The following is a 14,370-nucleotide window of genomic DNA, read 5'->3' on the forward strand; positions in this document are numbered from 1 at the left end:
ACTTTGCCAGGCATTGGCTTGAGAAGAGGATGTGAAGGTGAGCCTGTGTAGGCAGAACTGGTGCCAGGGCTGGGTAAGAGGCTCTGAGTGATTTCAGGGCATGGGTGTCCAGGGTGCAGAATCCTAGCTATGTAGAAGGGGAAGCTGTCTCATTCCTCCTCTGTTAGAGCTGCACCTCTTTGGACTTGCCTTTGCTACCTTTTGTCCCCTGTGCAGGTGGGCAGCTTCTGAAGGCTCCCAGAGTGTTGGCCCCTCCTCTCTATCCTGGCTGTTGAACAACAATAATACCAATGGACCAAGGGAAGGACTTTTATCTAGTTGCCTCTGCCTGTCTCCTCGCCAGTGTCTTCCTTATGTGACTGGCAGATTCACAAAGTGAAGATCCAAGGTATACCTGTTTCTACCTGGTACCAGTGTAGCAGGTTGCAGAATCTTCCAGAGTCATGGGACTGAACTATGAGCTCAGTAATACAGTCCTTTCCCCCTTGTGTTCTTAAATGCCTAAGCTTTGGCAAAGTCCTTTGAAGTCTTACCTGGCAGAATTTCAGCACAGGCCATGGCAAGTAATCAAGTACTAGGAGCTAAGAGAAGATTATGACCTTTCCTGGCCCTCACCTACAGATGAGTTAAGTGATGGCACTGAACCTAAGAGACAAGCCTATGGCTAGATCAGTTTCAAGGAGATGTCCTAGCCATTTGCAGGTTTCATTGGGAGCTGGGCCTTAGGACATTAATTTTACCTCTAAGGGACCTAATAGTGCAGAAAGGAGTTATTGATCCACTGTACTTATAGCAAGGAGGCGCAATAACAAGTCCCATTTAAAGATAGAGACAGGTCCATTAAGAATACCTAGGACCAGAGTGGTGTGCTTACTTCAAGACTGGGTACCACCCCCCCTTCACTGATAGACAAGATATCTACCCTGTTGTGGGAAGGGGAATTTGTAATGGTGTCTTATTTAAAGGGTTCATAGCAAGCCAGGCAAGGTGGTTCACCCTTTAATCCCAGCAATTGGGAGGCAGAGACCAGAGGACCTCTGTGAGTTTGAGGCCAGCTTGACCTACCCAATGAATTCCAGTCTATTCAAGGCTACATAATGAGACCCTGTCTGAAAAAAAAAAACCTAAAATAAATAAAAGCACTGGTATCATGTTCATGATATGTAAGAAATGGCTATTCCCTGATGCTATTTCAAAGACTGTTCATCACTATTAGGGATCACCAGCAAGCTAGCAACGAATCTTCATGCCCTACATTTTGACTGTTTGATCCTATATGCCATTCTAGGCACACCACATATCCCCCTCTGTGAAGCAAAAGATCAAGTACAAACTGTGCTACTCAGAGATCCCATGGCCTATGCTTTTTGCCTTGTTGGTGCCCTTGCTAGTTTGGCCTTCCATTACTCCTTCCATGAAAGCTACATTCACAGGACAACGGAAGCAAAATTTTATTCCTCTTGGCTGAGAAAGAGAACTAGAAGGTGGTTGTACATAGGACTTCCACCTCCCAGAACCAAAGAAGACATGCTCTGCCACCAAATGGCTCCCTCTGCCCAAGTGAAAGCCCAGAGACAGGTGAACACAGTGCAGGGCAAGGGCGAATGCAGTGAAGAGTGGCCAGAGTGATCCAGGGAAGGGAGGGTCCAGGGCTCAGGAAAGGAAAATGGGGCTTCTTGGGAATAGGACAGGTGTGGGGATGCTCATTGCCATGGGAGCTTCTAGCTGGCACAGGTGCCAACTTAGGTGGCAGGCTCAGGGCACCATAATGCGGTATGGGCTGCCTGGGATATGCTCATCACCCCACTTGACCACCAGTGTGTACTCCCCTTTGTCCTTGAGCAGGTAAGAGACACTATAGAGGCGGCTGCCCATGTGTTTCACCAGGATCTCTTCACAGGGTGTCCTTGGGCCATGCACGCCCACCAGCAGCATGTTGTTACCTAAGGTAGGAAGAGGTCTCAGTGGCCTTAGATCCTTTCTTTGGCTATAATTGCTCTGAGCCCTTCTCACTATTCCACATTCTGTTCCTTGCCTGATTATTAACATTCCTAAGCAAGCATCTTATACCCCAGCCTTGCCACCCAGGCCACCAGAGGATAAATTACAGCTCCTCCAGGACAATGGTGTTTTGCCTGCATGTAAATCTGTGTAAGAAAATAGAGGAGGAAGGAGAAGCCACCATGAGCTGGAGTCAAGGGCCCTGAGAGCTGCCCAATTGGAGTTAAGAGCAACCCAAATGAAACATAGTAAGTAATAACTTGGGGTTATCCATAGGAAAATAAATTCTAACAACATAGAGAGTAGTATCTGCCAAGCTCTTGTATTGTTTAAGGCTTACTGTAAATATAAAGATCATGTGTGTTTTTAATCTGAGACCTAATTTAAGGTGGGGTAAAACAGTAGGGATTAAATAATTTCTACAACAGATCCCATGAAACTGGAATTACAGACAGTTGTGAGCTGCCATGTGGGTGCTGTGACTTGAACCCCAGTCCTCTGGAAAGAGTGGCCTTAACTGCTGAGCCACCTTTTCAGCAGCCCCACTTCAGGACATTTTCTTGAAGGGTAGAAAGGAAAGTACAAAGGCCCAAATAGAAGGTAGCTCTGAAAGCAATGATCATACCCCTAAAGGCAGTTCCTGTACTTCCTACATGCTGACCATCCTGTTATTTATGGCTTTGCACTTCCAGAAGCTAAAAATAGGGCTACTCACCTGCTTTGCTGCAATCTACTGTGAAGTTGCTCTTCTGGCCTACATAAGCCTTGCTTAGCCCCAGGCCTTTGGCTACTACCTTGCTGACATCAGCAGGACCTGGGCCTGAGGTTGCATGCTGGGGAACCGTGGCTACTTTAGTCAGAGAGTCCACAAACACAGATGATGTCTCATGGAGGCTGTGGTTGCTTACAAGACGAGGACCTACAAAACAGAACAGGTGAGACTAAGAAGCTGCTCAAGTATCAAGGCATTGGGTGGCCACCAACAGCTTAGCCTAAGGCTCACCTGTGACCTTGGCTTTAAAGGGGCTTCCCCCAATGTGATAGGGGCCACCATACTTGATGGAGATGAGGTAGCTGCCAGGTGCCATGGGGGTATAAGTGACACGGTAGCCCTCAGGGCACTCCTGGCAATCCATCTTCACCTTGGAGGGGCCATCAATGGTAACCGAAAGGGCACCAGCTCCTGCATTGCTTGTGTTCACAATAAACTCTGCTGGGCTCCCTGGGAAAATAGAAGGTCAGGCAGAATCTATCTCACTGGCTTCCTTGCATTCAGCTACCCAACACAACCTTGATACTTCCACATGCTTCCTGGTGCTGGGGCTATACATCTACACTCAGAGCTGTACCCACAAACCTACCTGTGACACCACCTTCCAGGCCTGCTCCATAGGCGGACACTAAGCCTGGGTCCCCTCCATGCCCAGGCTCCCCAACTCGGATCTTGAAGGGACTTCCAGGAATGTGAGTACCATTGAACTTGACATCAATCAAGTAGATGCCATTCTCTCGTGGGATGAAACGCACAGCATACTTATCTGAAATGCAGGTAAGGGATTTGGGGTACTTTTTTGTATGCAACTTGAAAATACTATCTGAAAGGAACAGATTTGGTTAACATCCCCTTCACTTCTCTTGCCACTAGCAGGAATCCAGCTGCTCAATGGAGATCTCTCTGCTTCCAGAATTATTCTGGATATTCATCCAATAACATACATCCTGAGAACTAAGGCTATCAATACCTAAGAAGTCTACTTGTAAGTCTTTTGGAATAACAAGCAAAATGCCTGCCTTGCTGTTTCCTTAGAGAGTGTACTGTAACAGTGTACAAAGTAGCAGGCTTAGAGATGGGGAGGAATCTGCTTCAGGTCATAGACTTGGGGGAAAGGGAAACTAGTGAAACTAGTGTGCTTCAATAGAATTGCCATTTCTCTAGCATTGTCAATCTGGGAAGGGGTTCTTAGCTGAGGAGCCCAGTTTTGAATCACTACATTAGCCTACTTCTAGTCAGCTTGGTCAAATGGTTGGATGAATAGGCAGGGATAGAGCCTTACCTTGGTCAATCTCTGTGACATAGCACTCCTCCAGAGCTCCTGAGGGGCTGTGCACCTTGGCATCAATTGCCCCCTTGGCTCCATTCAGACTGACTGCAAAAGATGCTGGCTGGTTGACCTTTAACCCTGACTCCTAGAAGCACAGCAGATGTGGTTAGACAGGATGTATAGAGCCAGGGCAAATGGGAGAGCAGAAGACCGACAGAGTCACTTACCCATCTGGTGTCCAACATGGTTTAAAGAGGGAGAGCCATTGATCTGTGAGGGCAGCAAGCCACAGGCATACCCCCAACCTCCTATCCCCTAAACATGTTCTCTGCAATCACACACCCAGGTAGCAGAAAGGCAAGGTGGCCCCACCCTGTAGGTAGCACTCAGCTCTAACAGGCTGTCCCTCTTTAAACCTCAGCCCTGGTGCTCAATGGGCACAGGCTTCTGTTCAAAGCCTTTAGACCTGAGACACGAGAAAAACTCCACGCGGTGGGCAGGGTACTTCCTGCCAACCTCAAGCGTGGGCTGTACCCGGCCAGAGCAGAAGCCTACCATTCAGAATTATTTCTGCGTAGGCACTCAGCCCAGGGCCAAGACCTGCTTGCTATGGTGACTCTGGTCTGGCCGGGCCCAGAAGCCCCAGATGGGCAGTTTCTCTCAGTGCCTCACCTGAAGACTAGAAACAGTAAGGCGGCGGGCGTCACCAGACGGAGAAGCCACAGGCACCACGAAGGGGCTATCAGGTATGTGCTCCTCGTTGAACTTGACTGAGACCTCATAGTCACCTGGACAGGAAGAGAACATAAGGCTATAACTGGAGGTGCCACATATCCCCAAAGGCTAGCCTAGGAAAGGCCTCTTGCCTCCCACAGTCCCCTTGGTTGTCCCTGGAACCTTACGATGGAGAATAAGAACCAAGTAGAGACTATGTAACACCTGGGTTCAACATACCCACACTCAGGTCCTACCTCTCCCTACCCCAGCCATTTCTGTTTCCAATACCTGGCTCCTGAACTACGTAGGCCACGCCACAGGAGCCATCCTTTCGGTCCTCGAAAGAGATCTCAGCCTTGCTGGGGCCTTCAACAGCAATGGCCAGGCCTCCAGCGCCAGCTTCCCTAGTCCAAATGCCGAACTCCGCTGTGGGAAAGCAGTGTGTGCTCATGGAGCAGAGGACTGGTTCCCAGCCTCAGCCAAGTCTAAGCAAAGCCAAGATCAACATGCCTGCTTCCTACAAACACCCACCTAGGCCCACCTAGGATAGCAAGAATTAGACAAGTATACCTACCTGGCACTCCAGCTTCAGCCCTTTCTAGGCCAGGGCCTCCAGCACGGACCTTGTGAGCACCCCCTTCCCCCAGAGGCCCCACAGTGAACTGGAAGGGGCTCCCAGGTACATGCTGGCCCTTGTACTTGACACTGACTGTATGCATTCCCATCTCAGCAGGCACAAATCGGATACAGTAAGTATGGTTCTCTCCTTCTACGATCTCTGCCTCATGGGTCTTGCCTGATGGGCTGGTCACCTGGGCTGTCATATCTTGGATGCTAATTTCTACAAGTAGAAGATAGCTTGGTGAGCAGGGAGGGCCCTGACTCTCTACTTATGCTTAGGGTTGCCCCAGAAACCCTCCTGATCTTTTCCCTACCAGGAATCTTCAGGCTGAGGTCACAATGACTGCCAATATTGGCCACAGAAGGGGCACGTCGCCTGCGTGTGATACTCTCTTTCACCCGGCCCTCACCTGTCACCTTCACAGAAAAGGGACTGCCTGTAGGAAAAAAGTACAATCCATACTATGCACAAGTTACAGGTGGGCACTGAGGTGTGTGACTAGGAATGGTGCCAAGCCACAGGTAAGGGGTATGGCTGCCACACTCACCAGGCACATGCTGGTCAGCAAATTTGATGTTTATAATGTAGTTTCCAGGCTCTGTGGGACAGTAGGTGACCCTGCACGTGCCATCCTCCAAATCCTCTGTGTTGATGTCTACTTTGCTAGGGCCCTCAATGGACAGACTAAGCCCACCATAGCCTGGGAAATAGATACTAGTTATAAGCCAGAATGCCAAGGAAAGCTAGCTGTATTGCCCCAACTAGCAGACCACATTGCCTACCTGCATCTCTGGTGTCAATAATAAACTCTGCAGGCTCAAAGGTATGACCTTCATGGAGACCTTGACCAGAGACCCTGACACGGCTGGCATCACCTATCTCCGACTGGCTGATCACTACTGGGATGGGACTGCTTGCCACATGCTGGCCATTCTTCTTCACATGTACCAGGTGCTCCCCTGTCTCCTTGGGCACGAAGGAAATCCCTAGGCACAGGATAGGGCTATCAACAAGATGTGGGCCCACAGTCTTCTTCCTTACTGTCTTTGTTTGAAGACAGGGTATTACAGGCTAAAATGACTTTAACTCATTATGTAGCCAATGATTGGTTCCCCTGATTCACCTACCTACACCTCCCAAGTATTAGGACTATGGGCAGTCACCACACCTGGCTTTCCCTCCTTCACAGAAACTTTTGCTCCCGCTTGACCTCTTACCCACGTGGCCATTTCGCAAACGTTTCAGCAGACAGGGTTCCTCTCGACCTGAAGGTGGCACCACAGTGGCTGTAAGTAGGCTAAGGTCTGTTTCTGAGATATTGATGGGGATATCAGCAGCAGAACCCACCTTTAGGTGGGACATACGCATGGAATCGTCACCTGGTAAGGGTGCAAGCCATCAGCCACTATAGATCCAGCCCAAAGAGACTGTGCCCTCATGCCACCTGTTCCTGTCATTACTCCCGATGCTCCGTACCTGTTACTCTGGCAGTAAAGGGACTGCCTGGGATGTGTTGATCATTGTACTTAACTAGGATGCTATAGTCACCAGGCAGTACAGGCAGGTAAGAGACACTGCATGTTCCATCCTGGTTGTCAGTGCAACTGATTTCTGCTTTAGATGGACCCTCAATGGCCAGAGACAAGCCCCCTGAAAAATATCAAAGGTAAGAGTGAGAACTGTGCCCAGAGACACATTGCTGAACCTTTGTGGGTGAGTTGACTTGATGGCTCAACATGAAGGTAAGGTAGAAAATTCCATTCAGGATCATCTCCCACATACAGTTCTCAGCCAATGGAGGGCAGGTCAAACCTAGAGCGTCTCCTTACCCTCTCCTGCATCCTTGGTGTTGACAGTGAAGGTGGCAGGTTTGTTGACCACTCCGTGGGTAAGGCCAGGACCGTAAGCAGTGATGTGGCCACAGTTGACATAATCAACATAGAACTGCAGAGGGCTTCCTGAGGCCAGAATAGAAACCACATGGAATACCAGCCTCATTCATGTGTTAGTCATTTTGGTTCTGTTTTTGAAACAGGGTCTTTATGTTTCTCTGGCTGGCTTTGAACTTACTATGAAGCTAAGGATGACCTTGAACCACTGATCCTCCTGCCTCGAGGGCTATGATTACAGGCATGTGCCTGATACCTAGTTTATTCAGAGCCTGATGCATGCTAGGCTCTACTAATTGACCTATAACCCAGCCCTAGCCTGTTCTTCCTGAGATGATAGCAACACGGGCATAGGATGGAGTGGACAAGAGGCAATACACCCACCTGGGATATGCATATTGTCATAGCGAATGTCCATTTCATGTAGGCCAGCTTCACTGGGTGAGTAACGTACAGTAACAGTGCCATCTTTGTTATCAGTAATGGAAGGCTGGGCCACCTTGCCTGAGGGCATTCGAACTTCCCCTACAGAGCAGTGGTTTCAATGTCAGGCCAGGAGATTGGAACACCCTGGCCATCACTAGTTTCCAAGTTTCTTCCTAGCCCTCACTCACCAGTGATCTCCCCCTTCTTGATAGTGAAGGGGATGACAAGATCAAAGGGCCTCAGGCTGGTCACATCCAGCCCATTAACACCCACCATGGGCCTCTCTGGAATCTGCAATAGAGACAGAAGAATCAGGTGAGGGGCTATGAGAAGATATGGGGTTTCTCAGGGCCACATGAGACATCCAGGTGGCCAGCTCCAAGTGTCCCTATGGGTTAGACAAATTGAATAATAGACCAGGCCCAGGCCTTACCCAGGATGGCTGGCTACCCTGAGGATAGGTATACTGTGGAGCCAGCTGCTGAGACCTTAATGGGGTCTGCACTGTTGGTTGGTCCCCAGCCAAAGCCTGTGGGGCAAAGTGAGAAGGTTGGAGACTGTTGTCACGAAGGGACCTGGAAGGACAGGTAGGACTTTCCCAGATCTCCCTGCCCACCCATCCTTGGCCTCTTCTCACTGTAACTTGGAAGGGGCTGTTGGGCACATGTTCGCCACCGAAGCGCACACAGATGACATATTTGCCCGGTTGGGGGGCTGTGTAGAAGATGTCAAAGGTGCCATCCTCATTCTCCACCACGTCCACATCTACCTCTGAGCCATCAGGTGTGCACACAGTACAAGTCACTTTGCCTTTGCCTGCTGCTTTTGTGTCCACAGTAATCACTGTCTCCTCCCCAATCTGGATGGTGGGGCCAATGCCAGCACCTGGGAAAGCAGAGTGAATCCCCAGAGGGGAGCCAGCAGGTGAGCCTAACATTTTGGCTACCCCCATCAGCTTGCTACCCATCCAGGCCTCTTACTGCTACAACCAAGCACAGCCAGCCCCAATCTGTAGCCCAACCCAGACCCCAAGCTACGATGGTGAGTGGTTTCTCAGAAGGCAGGAAGGATTCTCCTGACCACCTCAAGCCCCTTTATGAGAGAAGACCAACCAGGTGGTACCCAGATACCTGGGAAGACAAGTAAGGGACCATCCAATCCCAGCACAAGCATTTACTGCTACCTCCTCTGCCAACTCAGCCTCAGCTGGTATCATGGCCTATGCTACCTACACCCGTGGTCTGGCCCTGGGCCCCAGTGCTGTGTGGATGAAGTGAGGCAGAGTCCTGCTGCAGTGTGGGGGATGTGAAACTTTCCTCCCTACCCAACCCCGAGGCCTGAAGGTGAAACTGGAGTCTCCTGACAACTGAGAACGCTTGCTCAACCAGAGGCTTGCAATGAGAGGCAGCATAGCACAGCCTGGCACAGGCAAGAGCAAGCAGCAGGGAAGTAGAAGGGTTAGCAGTGCATCACAGCAGGCTTGGCAAAGCAGTGGCAGCACCCAAGGAACAGGAGACAGGAGTCCCAAGCCACCACTGCAGGGTTGCAAGGGTAGAGCATCTGAGCAGCCTCTAGGGCCCCATAGTGCCCAAGGAAAGAGAAAGGACAGTAATGTTATGATCTGGGGCTCAGCTGTGGAGGCTTGGGAGCTGTGGATTGTAAGGCCTGGCAGCCAGAGCACCCCTGCAGCCCAGCCTCCCACAAGGAAAGCAGCTAGGAACACCAAACTTATATGAGGACCAAGTTTAAGGGGCCCCCTTGCCAGCCTGCCACCAAGCCCCCTTTTTGACCTTGGTCTCACACTGGCTACATGAGACTCAGCAACTTCAGCTATTACCCTAGCTGCCAGCTGCCCATGCTGCCATGAACTTCCTTTATGCCTGCCCTGTATCATCTAGCTAATGATTTGGGCCTTCTGAAAGCTACTTGATTTCTCATTTCTGTACCCAAGCTCCAGGTGATCAGCAAGTCTTGACCATAGCATCCTCAAAGTACACCTGCTAATTGGGCTACTGCTTAATGTCCCAATAGCCACTGACTGGGCCCAAGACAACCTTCTGGCTTACCCAAAGATGATTTAAGTTCCCTGGCTGGGCGCCCTGACTCCATTCCACACATAATGGCCAAGAAAATTGAGGCCACTCCAAGTTCCTGGCCTAATTCTGTCCTCCCCTATGCACACATATATGCCATCTTCAACCCCATAAACTATTCTACAAAATAATCTAGCCTTTGCCACAAAAACCTAGCTATCTTAAATCCTGCCCTTGGCCATCTACCCAATTGCCTGTCTGACAGCCTTCGGAAGTCTGCAAGTAGTTGTAGTCTCGTATCAGTATCCCTAGGATGTCTTTGTCTTAGGGCGGACAAACCTGCCTGATAGGGACTGTCTAACATCATTGCTGGGGAAATGGGAAGAAAGAAGGAAAAAAGATTGGTCGCAGAATGCACTTTGGAGCTCTGAGGCTGGGCCAGGCCCTGCCATGCTGGCCACCCAAGCAGTTGATACTGGCACTACTGTACCACCACCCAGCCCCACCCACTCATGCACCTCCCCCAGCCCAGGACACAGAGGCCCCTGGGAGGCGGGGATGGAAGTCTGTGGATCTGACAAGGGCTAGACTCCCAGTGGGTGGAGGAAGCCACCTTGTCCCCTGAGCCCATGCAGGAGCCCTTGTGAGAAGGAAGCACCTGCTGCCCATCCCCAGGTGCTTCCCTGGAGTGCCAAGATCCCCAGACCCCAAAATCCCCATTGAGGTGCCTCCTAGGATATACTTCACCCCAAAGCTCTCAGCTGCAACCCAAGTTCTCAGATGGGGAAATGGAGGCCCAGAGAGGGGAGAACCAGAGCACTCATGCTTAGCTCCAGAAACCTCCCTGGGCCCTGACCCTCCAGCCCACGGCCTTGTCTTCACAGCCTCCCCAACTCTGTCCTTGCCTAGAGCTGCAGCTGGAACTGTCCTGGGAATGAATTAGCAATGAAGAGGAAAGGAAACTGCCTCTCTGGGCAGTAGGGGCATTGGGAGTGGCCCCAGCAAGCAGCTTACCTAGCCCGTGACCTCCGATTGACACTGAGGTGAGAGGGCAGAGAGCAAGGAGAAAGGTCAGGTGAGTCACTCAAGGGGGCGGCCCCCACTCCCACACGCCGCCCCAAGCAGCGAGCCCTTGCACACAGGCACACCCAAGCCCCGTGCCAAGCAACACCATGGCCGATGGTGGGCTGGCTCACCTGTGACTGTGCACTTGCTGGCATCCCCAGTGGGTACAGCCCGGACACGGTATGGGGAAAAGGGGATCTCATCACCACCATACTTGATGAGGATTGTGTACCGGCCTGTCACATCTGGCACATAAGCCACCGTGTATGTGCCATCATGATTATCTTGAATGTGTGTCTTCTTGGGCTTGCCTTCAGGATCCTGTGTAGCAAAGCAAAGGTGAGGAGGTTGGTCCAAGCCCAGCAAGACCTGAACTATCTCAGGCCATAAAAACACCAAGTACTGGTATAACAGGGAAATAGCTTCTGGGATCCTCAACCCCCCATGGCCCCAGTGGCTGCCTGTCTGTGGTAGAGACCAGAACAGAAGCTCCCCAAACATCTAGCATTCCCTGACATGACAAGAGATCAGAGAGCAGTTTGGTGCCCAGGCTCAGTCCTAGGCCTATCCTAGTGGCACTAGGAGCTTACATGAAAGATCTCAGTGTTGCAACATTATACCTGTCCTGTGAGAATATTGCATGTGGAGAATCTGAAGCACTACAGGTTTTGGTACCATGCTTAATAGCAATGAATGTGTGTTTGGGGAAGCTTGTTTCTTTCAACTTGAAGAAAATTGCTATACATCCTAATGTTACATTAACAGACCAGAAGCAGAGGCCCTATCCTTAGAGTACAGCTCCAAGCAGACTAGTTAGCAAAACTGAGCTGCCTGCCTATCTGTAGCCCTACATTCCAGCTGCTCAGAGCTGGTTCCTTGCCTCTCCTCCCTACAGACCAGGAAGTCAGGAAGCTCACCGTAATCTGGACAGCCAACAGACCCTCCCCAGCATCCTTGGCATCAATAGTGAACTCCACAGGCAGGCTAGCAGGTACACCAGTGGTGTTGAGTCCAGGTCCACTGGCCTTCACCTTACTGGCATCATGTGTAGGCAGCACCTTGACCTTGAAGGGGCTGTGAGATTAGGGTGTTATAAACCATCAGACAAGCTTAAGTACCTAGCCTGCCCCCAACAAGCAAGTGAACTCTGCTTCTTACCTCCGTGGCACTTCTTCTTCACCATACAGCACAGAGATGCTATAGGACCCTTCTCGGCTGGGCACATAGTTGACAGTCTGAGTACCATCAGCATTGTCCACTACATCCACTGGCTCCACCAGGCCTAGCCCCAGTCCGAAGGACAGAACCTTAGGTTGGCTCTTTGTACCCACTCCCAACTCCCTCTCCCTGAAGGACTAAGGCTAGACCCAAAGACTAGACCTTATGTTTTTAACTACCCAATTCCAGGAATTCCTTAGGCCCTCCCTCTTGCCACATCTATTCAGTGACCAAGTCCCGTCCATTATACCTTCTCTAGGGTTCTGCCTGGTTTTGTGGTTATCTGAAACCCTTCTACTATCTATGCTAGTCCATATGATACTAGGCCTAACTCCCTGTTACCAATATGTGAAGTCTCACCTTTGGGCCCCTGCACTTTGACCTGCAGTGGGGCAACTCCAGCTTTGCTTGTGTCCACCTGAAAGGACTGAGGGAGGTTGGCACGGACCATGCCTGGGCTTAGGCCAGGTCCAGAACACTTGACTTTAGATGCATCTGTCACATCATGTACAGGGACCTTGAAGGGACTACCTGGGGGTTGATACAGAAGGATAATAGCTATGTAAGACACTGTGAATATAGCAGAGAGTCCTAGTTCTATCCTTGTCATCATCTCCTCACCTGGCACTTGGTGACCACCATAAGTGACATTAAGGCTATAGGTTCCAGCTTCATAGGGGATGTATTCTACCGAGCAGCTGCCATCTTTATTATCCATACAAGACATCTTGGCCTCTGAGGGACCCTCAACAGCCAAGCCCAGGCCACCTGTGCCAGCTCCCCTGGTACAAACAGATAGTCTGTCATTACTTGGGGTTCCCAAGCTCACTCACTGCTTGCCCGCACATCTTCAGTGTCTCACTCACCTAGTTTCTACTGTGAACTTGTTGGGTTTGTTGGTGGTACCACTTTGGATGCCTGGCCCATGGACACGCACCCGGGAGGGGTCACAGCCCTCTGTTACAGGCACCTGGAAGGGACTGCTGGGCACGGGGCTGCCATCATAAGTCACATCCACAGAGTGTACTCCTGAAGGACAGGGCAGGTCAGGAATAACTAGGCTTCTCCACTTACTCCCTGCTCCGCCTAAGGTATCCCCAGCACATTCATACCTTCCTCATATGGAGTGTATTCCACTTTGTATGTGCCATCACCACAGTCTTGCACATAGGTATCTGTCAGATTGCCTGAGGGGTTGGCCACTCGAGCCTTTACATGTGGCCCTCCAGTCTGTGTAAGAGCCCGGGCATCCACACTGAACTCAGTGGTTGCCTCTCGGAAGACACCTGGAAAAGGCCATAGTGAGGAGGCTGTGGCTATAGGACTCTTTGCACCCTGTAACTGATAGCCAACCCCCCTACAACGGGCCTCCTTACCTTGACCTTCAATCCCAGGCCCATAGCACTGTACACCTGAGGTATCTACAGCAGGTTCCACCTGTAGCTTGCTGGGGAAGTTGGGCACAGGCTGGCCGCCATACTTGATGGTAACAGTGTAAGCCCCAGGACAGAGAGGAATATAGGTAATGGTGTGTGTGCCATCACCATGGTCTTGAATGTATACTTCAGCTGGCAGTCCTGCCTCAGAGCAGATCTCAATCGTCAACTCAGCACTGCCAGCACTTGAACAGTCCACTTGGAACTGCCCTACCTCACCAGCAGTAGCCCGCTCCAGCCCAGGGCCTGAGCACTTCACCTTGGATGCATCAAAACAAGGAACCACATGGGCCTTGAATGGGGATCCAGGAATGTGGGTGTCAGCAAAAAGGATGTTGATGTTGTAGTCCCCAGGCTCAGTGGGCACATAAGACACAGAGCATGTACCATCCCCGTTGTCTAGGCACTCAAGCTGTGCTTCACAGGGGCCTTCCACTGTCAGGCCCAGGCCACCAGTACCAGCACCCTTTGTATCAATGGTGAAGCGGGCAGGGGAGCCTGCATTGCCCCCCTGTAGCCCTGGTCCAAACGCCTTCACCTGAGGGAAGGAAGAAATCAGAAGCATCTATCAGCCCAACCTTTCATCTGTCTCCTTTTGCCCCAGGTTTCTTCCTTACCCAGAGACATGAAAGGAATAGGCTGCCTAATAGATCACCTACTCATCAATCATAAAGACAGTAATGACAAAGGTTCACGAAAAATCTGAAGAAGATGGGGGCCCTAAGAAAGGAAAATGGGCCAGTCATGATGGTGCATTCCTTTAATCCCAGCACTCAGGAAGTAGAAGCAGGCAGATAGATCTCTGAGTTCAAGGCCTACCAGGTCTATAGAGTGAGTTCCAAGATACCCAGGGCTGGAAGGAAGGAAGGAAGGAAGGAAGGAAGGAAGGAAGGAAGGAAGGAAGGAAGGGAGGGAGGAAGG

The 14,370-nt window shown here is 50.8% G+C and overlaps 1 protein-coding gene across 2 annotated transcripts in view; it reads right to left on the reverse strand.

The window, feature by feature from the left end:
- Positions 1–1,426: 1,426 nt before the first annotated feature.
- The window catches only part of Flna (filamin A), a 26,664-nt gene continuing 13,720 nt past the window's right edge, over positions 1,427–14,370 (reverse strand). The window contains exons 22-48 of one of the 2 annotated variants that reach the window (XM_021153994.2): positions 13,390–13,987; positions 13,126–13,299; positions 12,880–13,042; positions 12,635–12,795; positions 12,374–12,544; positions 11,954–12,077; positions 11,713–11,869; positions 10,927–11,116; positions 10,745–10,768; positions 8,335–8,582; positions 8,131–8,226; positions 7,886–7,988; positions 7,656–7,796; positions 7,212–7,340; positions 6,859–7,032; positions 6,600–6,761; positions 6,165–6,368; positions 5,930–6,082; positions 5,696–5,818; positions 5,335–5,601; positions 5,049–5,186; positions 4,716–4,831; positions 4,056–4,188; positions 3,363–3,539; positions 3,005–3,223; positions 2,717–2,920; positions 1,427–1,943 (exon numbers count right to left, since the gene is read on the reverse strand). In XM_021153994.2, the coding sequence (XP_021009653.1) occupies positions 1,756–1,943; positions 2,717–2,920; positions 3,005–3,223; positions 3,363–3,539; positions 4,056–4,188; positions 4,716–4,831; positions 5,049–5,186; positions 5,335–5,601; positions 5,696–5,818; positions 5,930–6,082; positions 6,165–6,368; positions 6,600–6,761; positions 6,859–7,032; positions 7,212–7,340; positions 7,656–7,796; positions 7,886–7,988; positions 8,131–8,226; positions 8,335–8,582; positions 10,745–10,768; positions 10,927–11,116; positions 11,713–11,869; positions 11,954–12,077; positions 12,374–12,544; positions 12,635–12,795; positions 12,880–13,042; positions 13,126–13,299; positions 13,390–13,987 (4,737 nt within the window). In that variant the 3' untranslated portion in view covers positions 1,427–1,755. The remainder of the gene's footprint in view (positions 1,944–2,716; positions 2,921–3,004; positions 3,224–3,362; positions 3,540–4,055; positions 4,189–4,715; positions 4,832–5,048; positions 5,187–5,334; positions 5,602–5,695; positions 5,819–5,929; positions 6,083–6,164; positions 6,369–6,599; positions 6,762–6,858; positions 7,033–7,211; positions 7,341–7,655; positions 7,797–7,885; positions 7,989–8,130; positions 8,227–8,334; positions 8,583–10,744; positions 10,769–10,926; positions 11,117–11,712; positions 11,870–11,953; positions 12,078–12,373; positions 12,545–12,634; positions 12,796–12,879; positions 13,043–13,125; positions 13,300–13,389; positions 13,988–14,370) is intronic. The other variant, XM_021153995.2, reaches the window with a different exon arrangement.

The sequence above is a fragment of the Mus caroli genome, chromosome X, assembly GCF_900094665.2.
Source record: "Mus caroli chromosome X, CAROLI_EIJ_v1.1, whole genome shotgun sequence".
Classification (NCBI taxonomy): domain Eukaryota; kingdom Metazoa; phylum Chordata; class Mammalia; order Rodentia; family Muridae; genus Mus; species Mus caroli.